This window comes from Podarcis gaigeae (genome assembly GCF_964106915.1).
Source record: "Podarcis gaigeae genome assembly, chromosome: 3".
NCBI lineage: Eukaryota > Metazoa > Chordata > Lepidosauria > Squamata > Lacertidae > Podarcis > Podarcis gaigeae.
In genome coordinates this window covers 90,875,677-90,891,763 of record NC_139680.1, presented here as the reverse complement: position 1 = coordinate 90,891,763, position 16,087 = coordinate 90,875,677, and the positions used below count along the sequence as shown (strand labels likewise).

Here is a 16,087-nt window from a genome sequence, read left to right as displayed (position 1 = left end):
GTTTTTTTTTTTGGGGTGGGGATAAACAACTCCCCATTCAACAGTTTCTGCTCGGTTTCATGAACCTCGCTTTGTACTCGGTTGCAACCCAGACGGCGCTTTTGTCAGCAAAATCGCTAGGCAGGGCCTGGTGCCCAGGAGCCAGCCTAGGGGTCTTCGACGCCCCCAATGAAATATTTGAGGAGGCTACGCCCACCTCCCAAGTTGATGGGCACTGCCATTCAAAAGGGGTGTGCGCACACCCCATCATGTGATTGATTATGTAGGGTGGGGCTTACCTCCCCCCCCAAATATTTTATTCAAGTTAGCACCCTTGTTGAGAGGAGGATTAGACAGCTAAAATAGAGGTACTTAAAGAAGCCCTCCATGTACGGATGCAAGGAGGTTTCTCAGTTGATGCTTTCAGAATTCAATATTTGCCTCTGAACACACATCTCGACATCTGAAGAGAAGGCTGGATAGTGCAGGTGCTTTTTAAAAGTTAAAAATAAATAAATCTCCAAATAACCCAAACAACAAAAATAGAACTCAAGGAGATAAACACACACACACAAATAAACAGAACAGACCTACATGGGATGTCATGGTGCAGGTGAGTGTTAGTACAAACCAAATTGTGTCCTCCCAGAAAGTGAGAGCCATTCTGCCTCCCTGGAAGACTGCAAAAATCCTGTGGAAAAGGACTTGAACCACCTGCAGCTTCAGATTGGAGGAACAGGGTTGCAAGTGAACATCAGCCAATGGTTTAACTGCCCCTGGACTCCCTCAGCCCCTCCACAAAATATGCCAAAAGGAATTCAAACGCGGAGGATGAGCAATTTGGTGGCCCATCTTTGACAGTCTTCTACAGCTGGGTCAGTTGTAGGCAGTACTTTCAGATGACACTGCCAAGTACTTATTTTACAGCGTTTTATCAACATAGTTCAACGTCTTCCACGCCTGTTGGTCCATAATAAGCTCCCTCTTTTTTTAAATGAACAGGAATTTTCTGGAGGAGTGGCTTGACCAATAATGCACATGTGCCTGAAAATAATAAATCACTCATTCTCCACAGTTCCCTAAGAACAGGACTAAAACCAGCTTAGAAAACATACAATATTTACTTTCAGACATTGACTTTATTTATAGTGACTGTCTTTTTTTCTTTTTCTTTTTGCTTTGCCTGCTGCAAGAATCCAGGCTAATGAGCTTTCAAGCCTCACTCAGGATGCTCTTTGAGCCAATCCTACACTACAGGCCTGCTGTGAAGGTAACATGTGCAGGTCAGATCCAGACACCCTATAGATGAATACAAGAATCTTACATAGGCTCACAACAAATGTAATTATTCTTTTTAAAAAATATATTTTTATTAACGATTTCTTCGTTTACAAAAATACGTGCATTGTCTCTTCTTTCAAGTTGAGTGTTCTACAGATCAGTTTCATTTGTTGTGAGACATTAGTGTTGCATATAGTGTTAGGTTAGGAAGAAAAGTGGGGGAAAGAGGGGGAGTGGTGAGTGGGGTGGGGTGCCAATGCTTCTTCTTAGTGTATGTGTGGGATTTGAGTTGGCTGTAGCGAGCTTTGGTTTTGTGTGTGTGTGTGTGTGTGTTTGGATCAGGTTACAGATTGATTTGTAAGCTGTTGACGGATTCTTGTCTTGTTTGGCTGTGTACAGTGGTACCTCTGGTTGCAAATGGGATCCGTTCCAGGTTGCTGCAGGACGCAACCTGAAGCAAATGTAACAAGAGGTATGACTGTATGTGATAAAGGGGAACCATACAGGGGTGAAGGCATCTTCTTCTATTTGTCCCCCTGTCAGTTTCAGTTTATTGGTTAGTTTTACTAATAATGCTGTTTCCCATACTATTTGATACCATTGGTCAAAGCTTACTCCTGACAGGCCTCTCCTGTGTTTGTCTAGGACGCTTCTGATAGTTGGTGGGTTATGGGCTCTTTATGATATGAGTGGGCATGAGCTTGGAATATGTTTAGTGGGGCCAGTTCCAGGGCGACGTCTAATTGCTTAGTTATTTTGCATAGTTCTTGTATGATTGGTGTCCAGAAGAGATGGATTTTGGGACATTCCCACCACATGTGGAGGTATGTGCCTGTGGAGGTGCATCCTCTGCAGCATTTTTGTGAGGTTCCTGGGTGTATTAGCGCTAATTTCCATGGTGTTAGGTACCATCTGAGAGTTTCTTTCCTTTTTGCCAATACAGATTTAGAGGGAGGTTTAGCCCACATTCTGGTCCAGTGGGTGGGGTTAATCTCATAGCCTATGTCATCCTCCCTTTTTATTATTACATTGAGGGGATTTGTGGGATTTTGGAGCAGTGTTTTCTATATTGCTGATACCATCCCTTTGCCATGTTCCTTTGTTGTTAGGAAGTGGTTTCCAAAGGTTTCCAAGGGCTTAGTTGCTGCCGATTTTACTACTGGATTGTTTAAGAGAGCAGGTAATGATTCTGTAGAAAATACAACTGGAGAAAAAGGGACAATGCACGTACATTTGTAAACCAAGAAAATCTTTAATAAAAATTATTAACAACAAATGTTTCCATAGAGACTGGTTAGCTTGGCAACTACTGTATATCAAAAGAACAAGCCTAAACATCAGCACTTGACTTGAAGAAATTGGTGTCAAAATCTGCAAAGTGATGTGCCTGGAATTGAAATTTAAGAGACTTAAATGTTAACATCACAATCCACAAGATTATGTAAAATGATTTGTCTGCTAAAACATTATCTTTCTCAAATACAAATGGAAATCACAAGATTGTTGCAATTTTTATTATTGCAATTTAAAATAAAATTAGTAGCTTCAAGTTTTGTGCTTTCCCTTTTACTACAAGACACCCATTTTTGAAAACTGAAGTTAGCAATGTTTTATTCATTTACCTCTATCTGATTTCATTTCAATGCCTGCTAACATCCAATAGATCTCAAGGCGGCATAGAGACAGATACATAGAAGCATCACAATTAAAACCAAAATACACACAAAGTGCGCTGAAAGGTGAGAGGAGGAAAAAACAACAAAAATCATTGAGCAGAGAAGCCTCACCTTCAGGTGGCCAGGCTGTGTGTGTGTGTGTGTGTGTGATGAAGGCTTCTTGACTGGCTCTGCTGCTTTTTTCGGAGGGGGGACACACCCCAATGAATGAGCTGGAAGATCCTTTCCATGCCTTTAAAAGGGCCCCTGTACCTTCTGCACCCACATTTCATGCCCACCACTCCTCCTGACCAGAGAAGCAGGGGATGGATTTCCACACCTTTGAGAATGACCTCCACCTCTCTTCCCAGGAGACACCTGCTCCTCTTCCCCCTCCCTCCTCTCACCTTTGAGGCCAAGAGCAGCTCCAGACTGGGCAGGGGGCAACTTAGGGAAAGCGCAGCCTGCTTAACAACCCGCTTTTCTCGTCTGCAGAGATCAGGACAACGCGCAACCGTCTTCGCTCATCGGACCGGAGGCCGAGGTTTGAGTTCTCAGACTTCCAGCTGGACGTACTGGAAACGACGTTCAAGGTGCGACCGAAGCCCGGTCACTATAAGAGGATGTTGCTGGCCTGCCTCACTGAGATCCCTGAGGATCGCATCCAGGTGAGTTGCGGGGGGTGAGATGGTCCCAATTCTGCCAGGAAGAAAGGCGAGAGGGGAGGACGTCGGGTAGGGATCGAGGGCACAGGAGGAGAATCGCCTGGGAGCTCCCTTCCAGGTCTGCCTCTTGCAGCCCCTGGAACCTAGGAGCCTTTCTTGGGACACCCGTCCCCTGTGCTTGATGGGCAAGGGAAACTTCCTTGAGCAAGGCAAGCAGGGCTGGAGAGCTTCCAGGGGGGCTGCTCCTCTCCCCGCCTCACCTTCCTACTTCCCTCGAGGGCAAGGAGAGCAGCGAAAGCAGAGCATGCCAACGTTGCGCTTCTTGTGGGATATATATACACAGAGCACTCAAGTCCAACATTTCCTGTTTCCTGATCCATCACGTGTTGCCTTTTGGTGACCATGCTCTTAGCCAGCAGCACATGGCTCATCCTTTACAGAGGACTGAAGCCACAAGGTAGAAAGTTTGAAGCTTCTTTTCTCTGCAAATGTAACTGCAACTACAAGATAAAGCCTGACATTTGAACAATATCAACTGAAAGTAAGTAAACTATGCCATCACACATCTGGCCAGTCCTTATGGGAATCCGGAGTCCATTAACATGGGGCGGTGGGAGACTCAAGTCCGCTATCTCTGCTTTCTTGAGAACAGCTGTGCTCATGCTCCTCCTCTCATTCCTAACAGCTCTGGTTCTGCAACCAGAATCATGAGAACTGCCCTCCAGAATATGTGTCTTCCAGAGCCGCCTTTACACCTGCCATTCAGGTTCAAAATGTCGGCCTACCATTGCCTCCCCTTCCTCCAAGCTGTGGCCTATCACTTCACCTGCCAAGACATATGCAGCCTCCAAGCTCCAGCCTGCCACCAACTCAACAGTCCATAGCAAGGAGCCTGTCAGCCCCTCAAATATCAGAACAAAATAAATTTCATTATTTTTAGCCTTCTGGAGGACTAACATTTTTGTTGAGGGGCGGTAGCAATGTCAGAACTGGTCCATGCAATTGGGAAAAACCACCCTGGGAGAAGCAGATATGCACGGAGGAGGCAGAGGAAAGTGTGCAGGGCAGCATTTCTGTGCATGCTGCTCCAGAACGAGAAGGGGGAATTCCTCTGAGGTTTTTTCCTTGCTTGCGTTTGCTTTTGGTTGGGGGGGGTGCTTTTCCACAGGTGAATTTCAGGGCAGGTTTGGTTTTTGTTTTGCATGGGGAACGGGGCACTTTGGGAGGGAACGAAGGGAAAAGGCCAAAAGGCCCAGGGATTTTAACTGCGTCACACTCAGGAGTGTAACTTGGGACTGATTGGGCTGGATCGCCCACCGCCTGTGAACATTGGTCACACTGGCTGCTTCTGGTGGGAGCCAGAGCCCAAGAACAGGAGGGGATTGGGGGCTCAAGACCGCCAACCTGGTTTCATAAGAGCACTCCTGTGCTCACACTCCTCCTTACATCCCCAACACTCTGGTTCTGGACCTGCTGGGCAAAGGCTCAAAGGGCGAATAATGAGAATGGTTCTCTGGAAGAGGTGTCCACCTCCAGATCCTTATTTACACCCACTGCTCTGCTTCCTCTATTTTAGCCAGCTACCAGCACACCTGGTAAATATTCAGTTGCCCACCTAGTTATCCAGTTCAACTGGTACTACCAACAGATACATTATTTTTTTCCTACTAGGCTCCAGGGGTCTATTGAACTTCACTAGGCAACAGGAGCAAGAAATGGATTCACACATCTTCCCAGTTCCAGAAGAGACTCTCCACCTCTACATTGTTTCTCTTCCCTCCACTTCACAGGGTTCCTCTAGCTCTGCCAAGTATCTAGTCCTCAAGACAGGGGGCTGGTCAAGGGAGGGAGGAAAGCCAACACTTCTCTTCTGCAGCTCAAGGGATCCCACAACAAGGGATTCTGCACTGCTGTGGATCAGGGTCATCTGACCTAAGGAAGAGGACAGCCTTCAGCCCCTTCCAGTTGGATGTTTTAGAGATGACCTTCAAGGACGTCCTCAGGTAACAGCACCACCAAAGCACACTGTCAGCCAGCCTCACCAGCCAGACCCCAAAATTTCTAGTTAATACATTACTCCTGTCTGCCATTCCTTTGACACCACTGAAGTTAGGAATGGCTGTGTCTCTTTCCCATGCTGGAAGAGGATGTCCACCTCTGCTTAGAGGAGAGTCCAGCACCACCTCCATCCACCTCACACAGTCCCCTCCAGTTCTGCTGGGCCTCAAGGCAGAGAGAGAGTAAGGCAACCTTGCTAACCCAGCTTGCCCCTGGCAACTCTGGGCAACCGAGAGCCACTATAGCCCATTGGACCAGAGTGACAGGAATCGGAAGTCCAGTGTCTACGTCCCACTTCAGCTGGATGTCCTGGAGGAAATATTCAAAGAGATTCTGGCTGTCCAAGGGAGAGATGAGATCGCTGTCCCAGCCAGACCCATTAGGGCTTTTCAGAAGCAGAGTGCCTCCTATAATCACAGGTGGTCCTGGAGAACCTCTTTCAAGGGAGGCTAGTGAGCTGGTGGAGATTCCAGAGGGTGCAGTTCTGGTGAATGGAGGTGCAATTCATTCTCTCACTGCCTTGGGAGATGCACAAGACCTCAGTCTCCAGCCTTCTGGGCTTCAATTGAAAGAGTAGTTTGCAGAGCAGGAATGAAGCATCTGAAGAGAAGAATTTGTTGCAGAAATCAATTGGTGCTCCTTTAAATGCACATTCCAGGAGAATATGAGGTTCCATGTTCACCTAAGAGAGAAGCACAAGAGGAAAACAAATCATTGGGGGGGGGGGGAATGAGATATGGCTTCCAGTCACCTCAACATTGAAATGCAGATGCCCTAGAGATGACTAATTAAGCAGTATGCAAAATGTCCAAATAATACTATGTATTGATTATAGATGCCAAAGAAAATGGGAAGTAAAGATTTGTTCATGGTTTCATAGAAGCTAGAAAATGCTGTGAGATTCTCAATATGCCTATTTCTCTGTGAACCTTCTATGTTGTACTAGACTAGCTCAAACTTACAAAAACATGTACTAAGTTGCTGCTGACTGGGAGAACAAACCACATGTTTCTGTATTGCCTCAAGGTGTTCTGGCACTTTCGTCAACTCCCTCAGCCCTCTTTCATTCCTGGGACCCCTTCCTCCACCAACAGATCCTCAGTCCAGGGCTCATTATACCAATATAGGGTCTACATTTTGCCCCCAAATATGAAACCTGGAAACCAGACCCTCATCCTCCCCTCCTGCTCTCACACTCACTCAACTGCCCTAGTTCACAGACCAAGATACACACATCCCCACTTCCCCTAAAACACCCCCACGCCCTTCTCACACACTTACAACCGTCTTAATGAATCAGAATACCCCCAACGGATTCCTCACAGTCTCAAACAGCTCCCCATTTCTCCCCTCCCCACTCCTCTCATCCCCTTGGCACCGCCACTGAGCCCATGGGTAAAAGTGGGAATTGAAAGAGTGACGGGCTGTACACTAGATGAAATAAACTCAGTGTAGAGCCATCGGTTTCCTTGTGTTTATTTCAGCTCGTAGTAAAAAACAGTCAATCATCCAGTAGGAGTCCGTCGTGCCCCTCCCAAACACCAGGCAATATATATTTCATTGACACCATCAGTCACGCCTGATAGGCTGATTCAAACTTCCCTCCTGGAGCCGGATTGGACGGCTCCTAGGAGCCAATCAAGTTACTGCATTCTAGAATCCTACCTGCCTAGTGTTCTGGGATCCAAGCTCAAGACATAACACTAGAGCAGGAGAAGTCAATCACTCTCTTTTCATACAAACCCAACAAACAGCTAACTCCTGTCGACTCCAACTTTTGGTCAAAAGCCACAGTGTTCTTGGGGAAAACACGCAGGTTGCATTCCAATAGTAGACCCTTTGCAACTAGTAAAGCTAAACCATCCATCCCCATTCATTTCCATGCGTTTTTCCCAAAAAAGACTGACATTCCTTATCACATCACAGTTTGACTGGGCTGGAGATTAGAGGAATTAGAAGAAACAAAAAGCAGAACAATTCAGCAAACAGAATGTTAACGGCAACTATAGCATTTCCACTGCAGAGCACGGGGGGAAAAAACCAGCACTTACTGCGGATCCTCGCGATGTACCGTACTCAGTAACCTAGACGCCCCAGCAGCAGCCTCTTCGCAAACCGAGGACCGGTTGAGTCTGCAGCTTTCCTCCCTGGAGACTATAAAGGGCTGAACCGGATTGGCCCCAATTAGGTCCAGCTGAACCGGGTTAACCCAAATTGCATCCCGGTGTGTTCGGGAGAGGCTCCCTCCCGCAGCAGACAGGAAGGGGACGCCGATAAAGTGGCAGGTGACCCCTGCGAGAGCTCCGAGTGCCAGGACTGGGGCGGGGGGCGCTTTAAGGGGATGTTGCGCATACAATTCATGAAAAAGGGCCTTGCCTCCTCCCTGCAGTCTCTGCACCCAGGTGTGTCCTTTTGGCAGCCCAAAGGGGTTTATGGAAGGTGTGTCCCACGGAAGCGCGCCTAGCACCCTAGTCTCCACAGGTGAGCTTCTCAAGCTACCTAAACAGAGAAGCAAAGCCTGTTGAACTTCCGGGAATTAACTGCTGACTAATCAGGCTTAGGGTCGTAGTTGAAACCGCATCCCCAAGGTTTCTCTATCTGACCCGGGCCATGCCTCTCTTCCCCATTACAGTCTGCAAAATGGCACTGGACTACTTGGCAGGGTTGTTGTGAAGGCAGGAAGGTCCATGACTGCAACTTCTTCTACAGGCGTCTTCTATATACCTGTCCAGTTTGGGTCAATTATTTCTGTCATGGGAGCCAACTCCTAGGGGTCAAGAGGTTTTGGCTGCCCAGAAAGAAATATTTGAGGGGGCCAGTCCCACTAAAATTGATAGGCATTGCTATTCAAATAGTGTGTGTGCACCATGTCATGTCATCGATTATGCGGGGCGGGGCTTACCTGGGTCCCCCATTATTTTATTCAAGTTGGCACCTCTGATTGCAGTGCTCTATTCAGACTAGTGGGGGAGCACCAGGGATGTCAAACGGAATAAAATATTGGGGGACCCAGGTAAGCCCCGCGCCGCATAATCGATCACATGACACAGTACACGCACCCCATTTGAATGACAATGCCCATCAAACTTGGGGGGCAGCCCCCTCAAATATTTTATTGTGGAGACCTGCAAGGTAGGGTTGGCTGAAAGAGCAGGAATGGGTGAAGACCAGGCTATGAGGTTCATAATTCTATCCCGTTCCCCTTTATCAAACCACTAAGGCTGCAATATGATACTTTTTTTAACCTAGGAGTCAGTCCCCCTGAGACAGTGTGGGGTAGCGATTAGCGTGCTTGGACTAGGAACTGGGTTCAGATCCACACCCCCCCCCAAGCCGTGAAGCCCGCTGGGTGAACCAGGGCCAGTCACTGCGTATCAGCCTAACCTACCTTGCAAGGTTGTTGCATGGATAAAATAGGAGGGCATCTATATACAGCACCTTGAGCTCCAGGGAGGAAAATGAAATAAACTCAGGAGGACATTCTGAGGGTGACAACATTGTGCTAGGAAAGATGGCTGCTGCCCGTTTATTTACCAAAAACATTTCTATATTGGAAACGCTTTGTAGCATTTTCCCAGGAGGGTCGGGAGCGATAGAGAGAGATTGGGGTGTGGGGTGTGTGTGTGGGGTGTGTGTGTGTCCTTCGCCCTTCCCTTAAGCAGGGAGTCTCAACGACTCTGTAAGTTCGGGTTGGCTGAAAGAGCAGGAATGGTCCCAGATCAGCCAGTGAAGTTGATGGTTCTTCCCAGTTCCATGTTTTCAAACCACTAAGACGCCCGCCTAGCAGGACCCTCTGAGCGCCACTGCACTGCGCTGGAAAAGGTGGCTGCCACAGGTTCAGTGTCAGTAAGAAGTGTGCAGAATGTTCTTCTTTTATCAAGGAATTACCCACGGAAATGAGACAGGCGCTGTGGGATGTAAACACAGGAGCAGTCAATGACAACATTCCTAGAGTGTACATGTTAGAACATGGGGAGGGATGTCTGTCCAGCAAGCAGGTAAACTTCCTGGGGACGGACTTCCTCCGCATGTGACCAGAGGTGGGTGTGGCCTCACCTGTGCAGGTAAATGATAAAAGCACAGGGCAGGCAGCCATTCTCTCTCTTGCCTCTTGCCTCTCTCTGCCATCTTCCTTCCATGAGGAAACATCTAAGGATGCTCTCTTGGCTCCCAGCCAAGAGAGGAGATAAGGGCTATCTTGCTACAAGATAGATTTCTAAGTGTATGTAACCTTTTTAAGCCTGCCTACCTTCTGGGATCATATTGTGAACAGAACGTGAGTAAACTCTTTTATACTTTTATAAAGACTGTGTCGTGTCTTGTATTTTAAGAGGGAACAAAGGGGAAATTACCAGAGTAATTATTATAGAGGTTCTAGCGAACCTGTGCACACGTTACCGTTGCGTACTTAAAGGGGAATGTCTATAAACTCTGCTGATATTTTGGGAACTTGTTAGTACAAGTTGGATAAGGATATAATTAGTCAATATATCCTCTCCTGCACCCCAGAACATTCCCACAAAGGGTTATTGGCCCCAGTATTGCATATTTCTGCGTATTTTTCAAGGATTACATTGGATTGTGATTTTGAATTGAGTAGTATTTTTCTGAGTTAACTTCCTGGTAAGCACATGGTCCTTTGTTCCATTGTGCAGTGGGGATTAAGCAACCCCCCCCCCTTCCCTCAGAGTTCACAGTGACCCAAGGCAGTGAAGAACTGTTTTGAATTTTGAGATTTTTGAGATTTTGATTTTAAAATTTTGAGAAATTTTGAAATTTTTGAAGAATTTTCAAATTTTTGGATTTTAAGATGGCTAGAGCAGCTTTTGATAGTGATGCAAAGCTAGGAATGCCTGTGCTGAATGAACACAATTTCATACACTGGAAGCAGCGCTTGATAGCATGTTTAGATTATAAGCACATTCTGGAAGCTTTAAACCCTCAGCCTACGGGATCGTCTGAGGAGGATTTAGCCAAGATAAGTGCTTGGAAACGCATGAACAGCGAAGCTAGACACATAATTTTGAGTGGACTTCGTGATGAGCAGCTATCATTAATAAATAGTACAGATGATGCATCTCAAATCTTAAGAGATATTGAGCGTGTGTATGGAGAATCTAGCATAAACTGCTTCAGAAACTTGGTGTGTAAATTAACCAGAGTGAGGATGAATTCAAAAGAGGAATTCACAGAGCACATCAACAAGTTTACTGAGATTATTCAAAGAATTGATCTGACTCCCAAAGCTTTTGATGAAGATACAAAGATAGCATTTTTGTTATCATCGCTTGGACCACGCTTTAGCGCATTTGTAAGTTTGATGGATCATAGACAAGGTCTGACTTTTAAAGACTTGATTGGTTATTTAAAAGAAGAATGCAGAGATAGAGCTGAATCTCCAGTGAGAAATACTAGAAGCAAAGACAGCAGTTATGCATCTAGGCAGTGTACAAAGTCCAAAGAGATGCCTAAGAAAGTGATTTGTTTCAATTGTAACAAAGAAGGACACATTGCAAAGAATTGCAAGGCTCCTAAAGCCAAGAAACCCCACCCCTTTCAGCCAAAAGGGGAAAAGAAGGGGAAATGTGAATGCACATGGTTACTGCAAGAAAGGAATTTAACTGTCCAGAATCGTGAAAATAGACGTAATAAATGGATAATTGATTCTGGAGCGAGCTCCCACTTTTCATATAAAAGGGACTATTTTAATGAGATAAATGATGAAGAAGGATCTGAAATTGAGATTGCAGATGGCAACATTGTTAAAGCAAAAGGTGCAGGTTCCATGAGTCTGAAATGCAATATAAACAATGAATGCATTGAGAACACAATCTCTAGAGTTTTGTATGTACCAGAGCTGAGCTGCAATTTAATCAGCGTGTCCACATTGGACAAGAAAGGTTTCCAGATCACATTTGGAAATGGAGAATGTAAAGTGACTAGAAATGGCAAAGTGTTTGCTCAAGCAAAGCTAATCAATGGTGTATATGAGATTGATCTTTCAGAGAATCAGTCTGCAAAAGTGGCACATTCCAGCCAGAAGGATGAAGCAGATCTGGACCTGTGGCACAGAAGGCTTGGACATAGAGACACCAACGTCATTCTGGATCTACAGAAAAGAGATCTTGTAAGAGGTTTGCAGGTAAAGCAGAGCAACGAAGCTCCAGCAAAGTGCATAAGCTGTATTACTGAGAAGGCTGTAAAACCTTCATTTCCACGTTGTGCAGAACAAAGAAGCAACAAAGTGCTTGACATAGTGCACACTGACATATGTGGACCCATGAATGTTCCCTCACTGGGAAAGAATAGATATATTTTAATATTTCTGGATGACTTTTCAAGATTTTGTGTTGTATATTTCCTCAAAGAGAAGAGTGAGACAGTGGACAAGCTCCAGGAATACATTGCCATGGTCAAGAACAAATTCCAGAGAGCTCCAGCTGTGCTAATGAGCGACAATGGAGGTGAGTACTGCTCAAATGAAATGCAGGCTCTCCTGGCCAAGGAAGGAATTGCACACATAACCACAATTCCTTACACACCACAGCAGAATGCCATAGCTGAGAGAAAGTTTAGGTCCATTATGGACATGACAAGGTGCATGCTAAAGGATGCATGTTTGCCACAGAAGCTGTGGGCCGAAGGAGTGTACACGTCGGTCTATTTGCAGAATAGACTGCCAACTAAAGGTGCAGAGCGCACACCATTTGAACTTTGGCATGGGAAAGCTCCCAATCTGTCCCACATACGTGTGTTTGGAAGTCCGTGTTACTTCCACGTGCCCAAGGAACACAGACACAAGCTTGACTCCAGGGCAAAAGCAGGTATCCTGGTGGGATATGCCTCTGGAGGCAAAGGATACAGAATTATGGACTTACAAACTGGTAAGACAAATGCATACCATGCAGTTTATTTTGATGAATATGGAAAAGTAGACACTAAGAACACTGTTGTGGATTCTTCTGATGTGTCAGAAAGGACTCAAGAGTTTGTATATTTCCCTTTTGAGACCCCACAAAGTAATAATCTGCCTTTAAGTGTTGCAGCGCCCCCTACAGGCGACGCACCAGAAGACGCAGAGGACCAGAACCCTGGCGGCACCAGAGACGAAGAGGAGGACTCAGATGGGGACATGCCTGCGTTGGAGGAGGATGAGGAAGCTGATGCGGTCCCAGAACCAGAGGTCAGACGCTCGTCCAGAACCAACAGAGGTGTCCCACCATTACGGTTGTCCTACTTTGCAGGGTCGGCGTTTCCACAGGAACCTTCCACTTGGGAAGAGATACAGGAGATGCCAGCTGCAGAAGCCAGTCTCTGGAGGAAGGCCGCGCAGGAGGAGATGGATGCACTGCATCAGAACAAGACCTGGACACTCACTGAGCTGCCTCCCGGTAAGAAGGCCATTGGCAGTAAATGGGTTTTCAAGGTTAAGAAGGGGTCAGAAGGAGAAGTGCAGCGCTACAAAGCTAGACTTGTAGCACAGGGATTTTCACAGCGTTTTGGTGAAGACTATGATGAAGTTTTTGCACCAACGGTGAGGTACAGCAGCGTAAGAATGCTTTTAAGCATTGCAGCCTCCAAGAAAATGAAGGTGAAACACATAGACATTGCTACCGCTTTTCTACACGGGCAGATTTCTGAAGAAATTTACATGAAACAGCCCAAAGGTTTTGTGAAACCACATGAGGCACATTTAGTGTGCAAACTGCAGAAAGGACTTTACGGACTTAAACAGGCTGCTAGAGCCTGGAACCAGAAGTTGCATAAAATGCTGACGCAACTTGGGTACAAGCAAGGCGACGCTGACAAGTGCTTGTACAGTAAGTCAAATAATGGACAATTCTCATATATCTTAGCTTTTGTTGATGACCTGATTATTGCCACAGCAAGTGAGAAAGACTATACACAGATAGTAAAACACCTTAGCAAAGAGGTGGAGGTCAAGGAGCTAGGAGATGTCCAGTACTACCTCGGGATCCAGGTGGAAAGAGAAGAGGACGGCTCATTTCTTCTCAGCCAAAGACAGAAGATCCACGAGCTAATTGAGCACATGCAGATGCAAGACGCACATCCAGTTGCTACACCGATGGCTACTGACTTCCTGAAGAATCAGCAGGATTCGAAGCAGTTGCCAGACAACAATGACTACAGGTCGGCGATTGGTAAACTTTTGTATTTAGTTACCACATGTAGACCTGACTTAGCTAATGCTGTGGGGATTCTTAGCAGAAAAGTGAATTCTCCCACTGAGCATGATTGGGCAGGTGTAAAGAGGGTGGTGCGATATTTGAAGGGTACCATGAATTGTAAATTAAGGTTACCAGCCGTCAGAGACCCTAAGTTGGTTGGGTATACTGATGCGGATTGGGCTGGGGATAATGCTGATTATAAATCAACAAGTGGTCATGTTTTCATGTTTGGGGATGGACCTGTTTCATGGGGCAGTTATAAACAGAGCTGTGTAGCATTATCTTCCACAGAATCAGAATACGTTGCAGCAACAGAAGCCTGCAGAGAGATCGCCTGGCTTGATCAACTCATAAAGGACTTTGGGTTGGTGAGAAAAGGGCCTGTCAGCTTGCTAGAGGACAATCAAAGTTGCCTGAAGCTGACGCAGAGTGAGAAGTTCCTGGCCAGAACAAAACACATTGGGGTTAAATACCACTACATACGCCAGATGATCCAGGATGGACTTGTGGAACTATCCTACTGCAGCACCCAAGAGATGACTGCTGACATCCTGACGAAACCCCTACCAAGAGAGAGTTTCCAGAATCTACGTGTCAAGCTGGGACTCTGGGTGGTTGAATAAAGTTGTTTATGTTTTGTGTATGTTGTATTGCCTGAGAAGGGGTATGTGGGATGTAAACACAGGAGCAGTCAATGACAACATTCCTAGAGTGTACATGTTAGAACATGGGGAGGGATGTCTGTCCAGCAAGCAGGTAAACTTCCTGGGGACGGACTTCCTCCGCATGTGACCAGAGGTGGGTGTGGCCTCACCTGTGCAGGTAAATGATAAAAGCACAGGGCAGGCAGCCATTCTCTCTCTTGCCTCTTGCCTCTCTCTGCCATCTTCCTTCCATGAGGAAACATCTAAGGATGCTCTCTTGGCTCCCAGCCAAGAGAGGAGATAAGGGCTATCTTGCTACAAGATAGATTTCTAAGTGTATGTAACCTTTTTAAGCCTGCCTACCTTCTGGGATCATATTGTGAACAGAACGTGAGTAAACTCTTTTATACTTTTATAAAGACTGTGTCGTGTCTTGTATTTTAAGAGGGAACAAAGGGGAAATTACCAGAGTAATTATTATAGAGGTTCTAGCGAACCTGTGCACACGTTACCGTTGCGTACTTAAAGGGGAATGTCTATAAACTCTGCTGATATTTTGGGAACTTGTTAGTACAAGTTGGATAAGGATATAATTAGTCAATATATCCTCTCCTGCACCCCAGAACATTCCCACAGGCGCCTGGGTCCTGCCTTTATGTTTCAGGAATCGTTCCCTGCGATGTGGTTTATGGAATATTAAAGGCATAGCCAGAGAAAAGGTGTTTGTTGTCCTGGGAATTTGTTCAAACAGTGTTATCGTATTTAGAGCTTATGTTTTTAACTTGCACGCCCTTTGATGGCTTCACACCACAAAACAGTTTACAAATTTATTAAGTAACAATAATTTAAAATAATAACCGCTACCAGTTCTCAATCTCACTTTGCTTGAAACCTATTTTCAAAACAGAGACGCAGTGTGTACTTTTGTTACCCAATAAAATATTTTGATAACTCATTTTTAAAAAGGAGAAAGAACCCCATTCTCTCTAGAATGCCAGCATTTATGGAATATTAAGGGCATAGCCAAATAAAAGGTTTTATTGTTTTCAGAGCTTATGTTTTTTATGTTCCTTTCTCTTTTTATCTTGTACGCGGCTGAGATGGCTTGACGCTAGGAAGCAGCTAATAAATGTGTTAAGTAATAATAATTTAGAATAGTAACCGCCTCTCTGTTTCTTTAAACCGGATCACTCTAGAAATTGCCCCCCAATTCTGGATCTCGCTGTGCTTGAAATCCATTTTGTCCCAAATGCTAGACATTTCAGGTTCACATTGTTGTCCTTCTGACATTTTCTTCCCTTGGGGACCCAGGTTCCCTCACCTGAAAGGAAAGCCTCCTGCCTTCGGAAAGGGCTCCCCAAAAGGCTTCCTTCATCCCCATTTTAAGCGTCCCCTTTTAACCTCAGGGAAAACGACCCCCAGGAACCAGGAGACAAGCACACGAGTCAAGGTTGCAGCGCCACCCAAGGCGCGCTTACCTGAGAGTAAGTCTCATGGAACTCAAGCGGACTTACTTCGGAGTAACAATGCTGAGGTCTGCACCCTCCCTTCTTAGGAAGGGTGGAAGGTTACTCAATGCCGCTGCCAGACTATTTTACGCATAGGCAAAGTTAACT

The 16,087-nt window shown here is 45.8% G+C and overlaps 1 protein-coding gene across 1 annotated transcript in view; it reads left to right on the top strand.

Annotated features, from left to right (window-relative positions):
- MIXL1 (Mix paired-like homeobox) overlaps window positions 1–16,087 on the top strand; it is a 58,102-nt gene that overhangs the window by 15,645 nt on the left and 26,370 nt on the right. Inside the window, exon 2 of the mRNA XM_083729583.1 lies at window positions 3,411–3,583. Within this exon, the coding sequence (XP_083585709.1) occupies window positions 3,539–3,583 (45 nt within the window). The 5' untranslated portion in view covers window positions 3,411–3,538. The remainder of the gene's footprint in view (window positions 1–3,410; window positions 3,584–16,087) is intronic.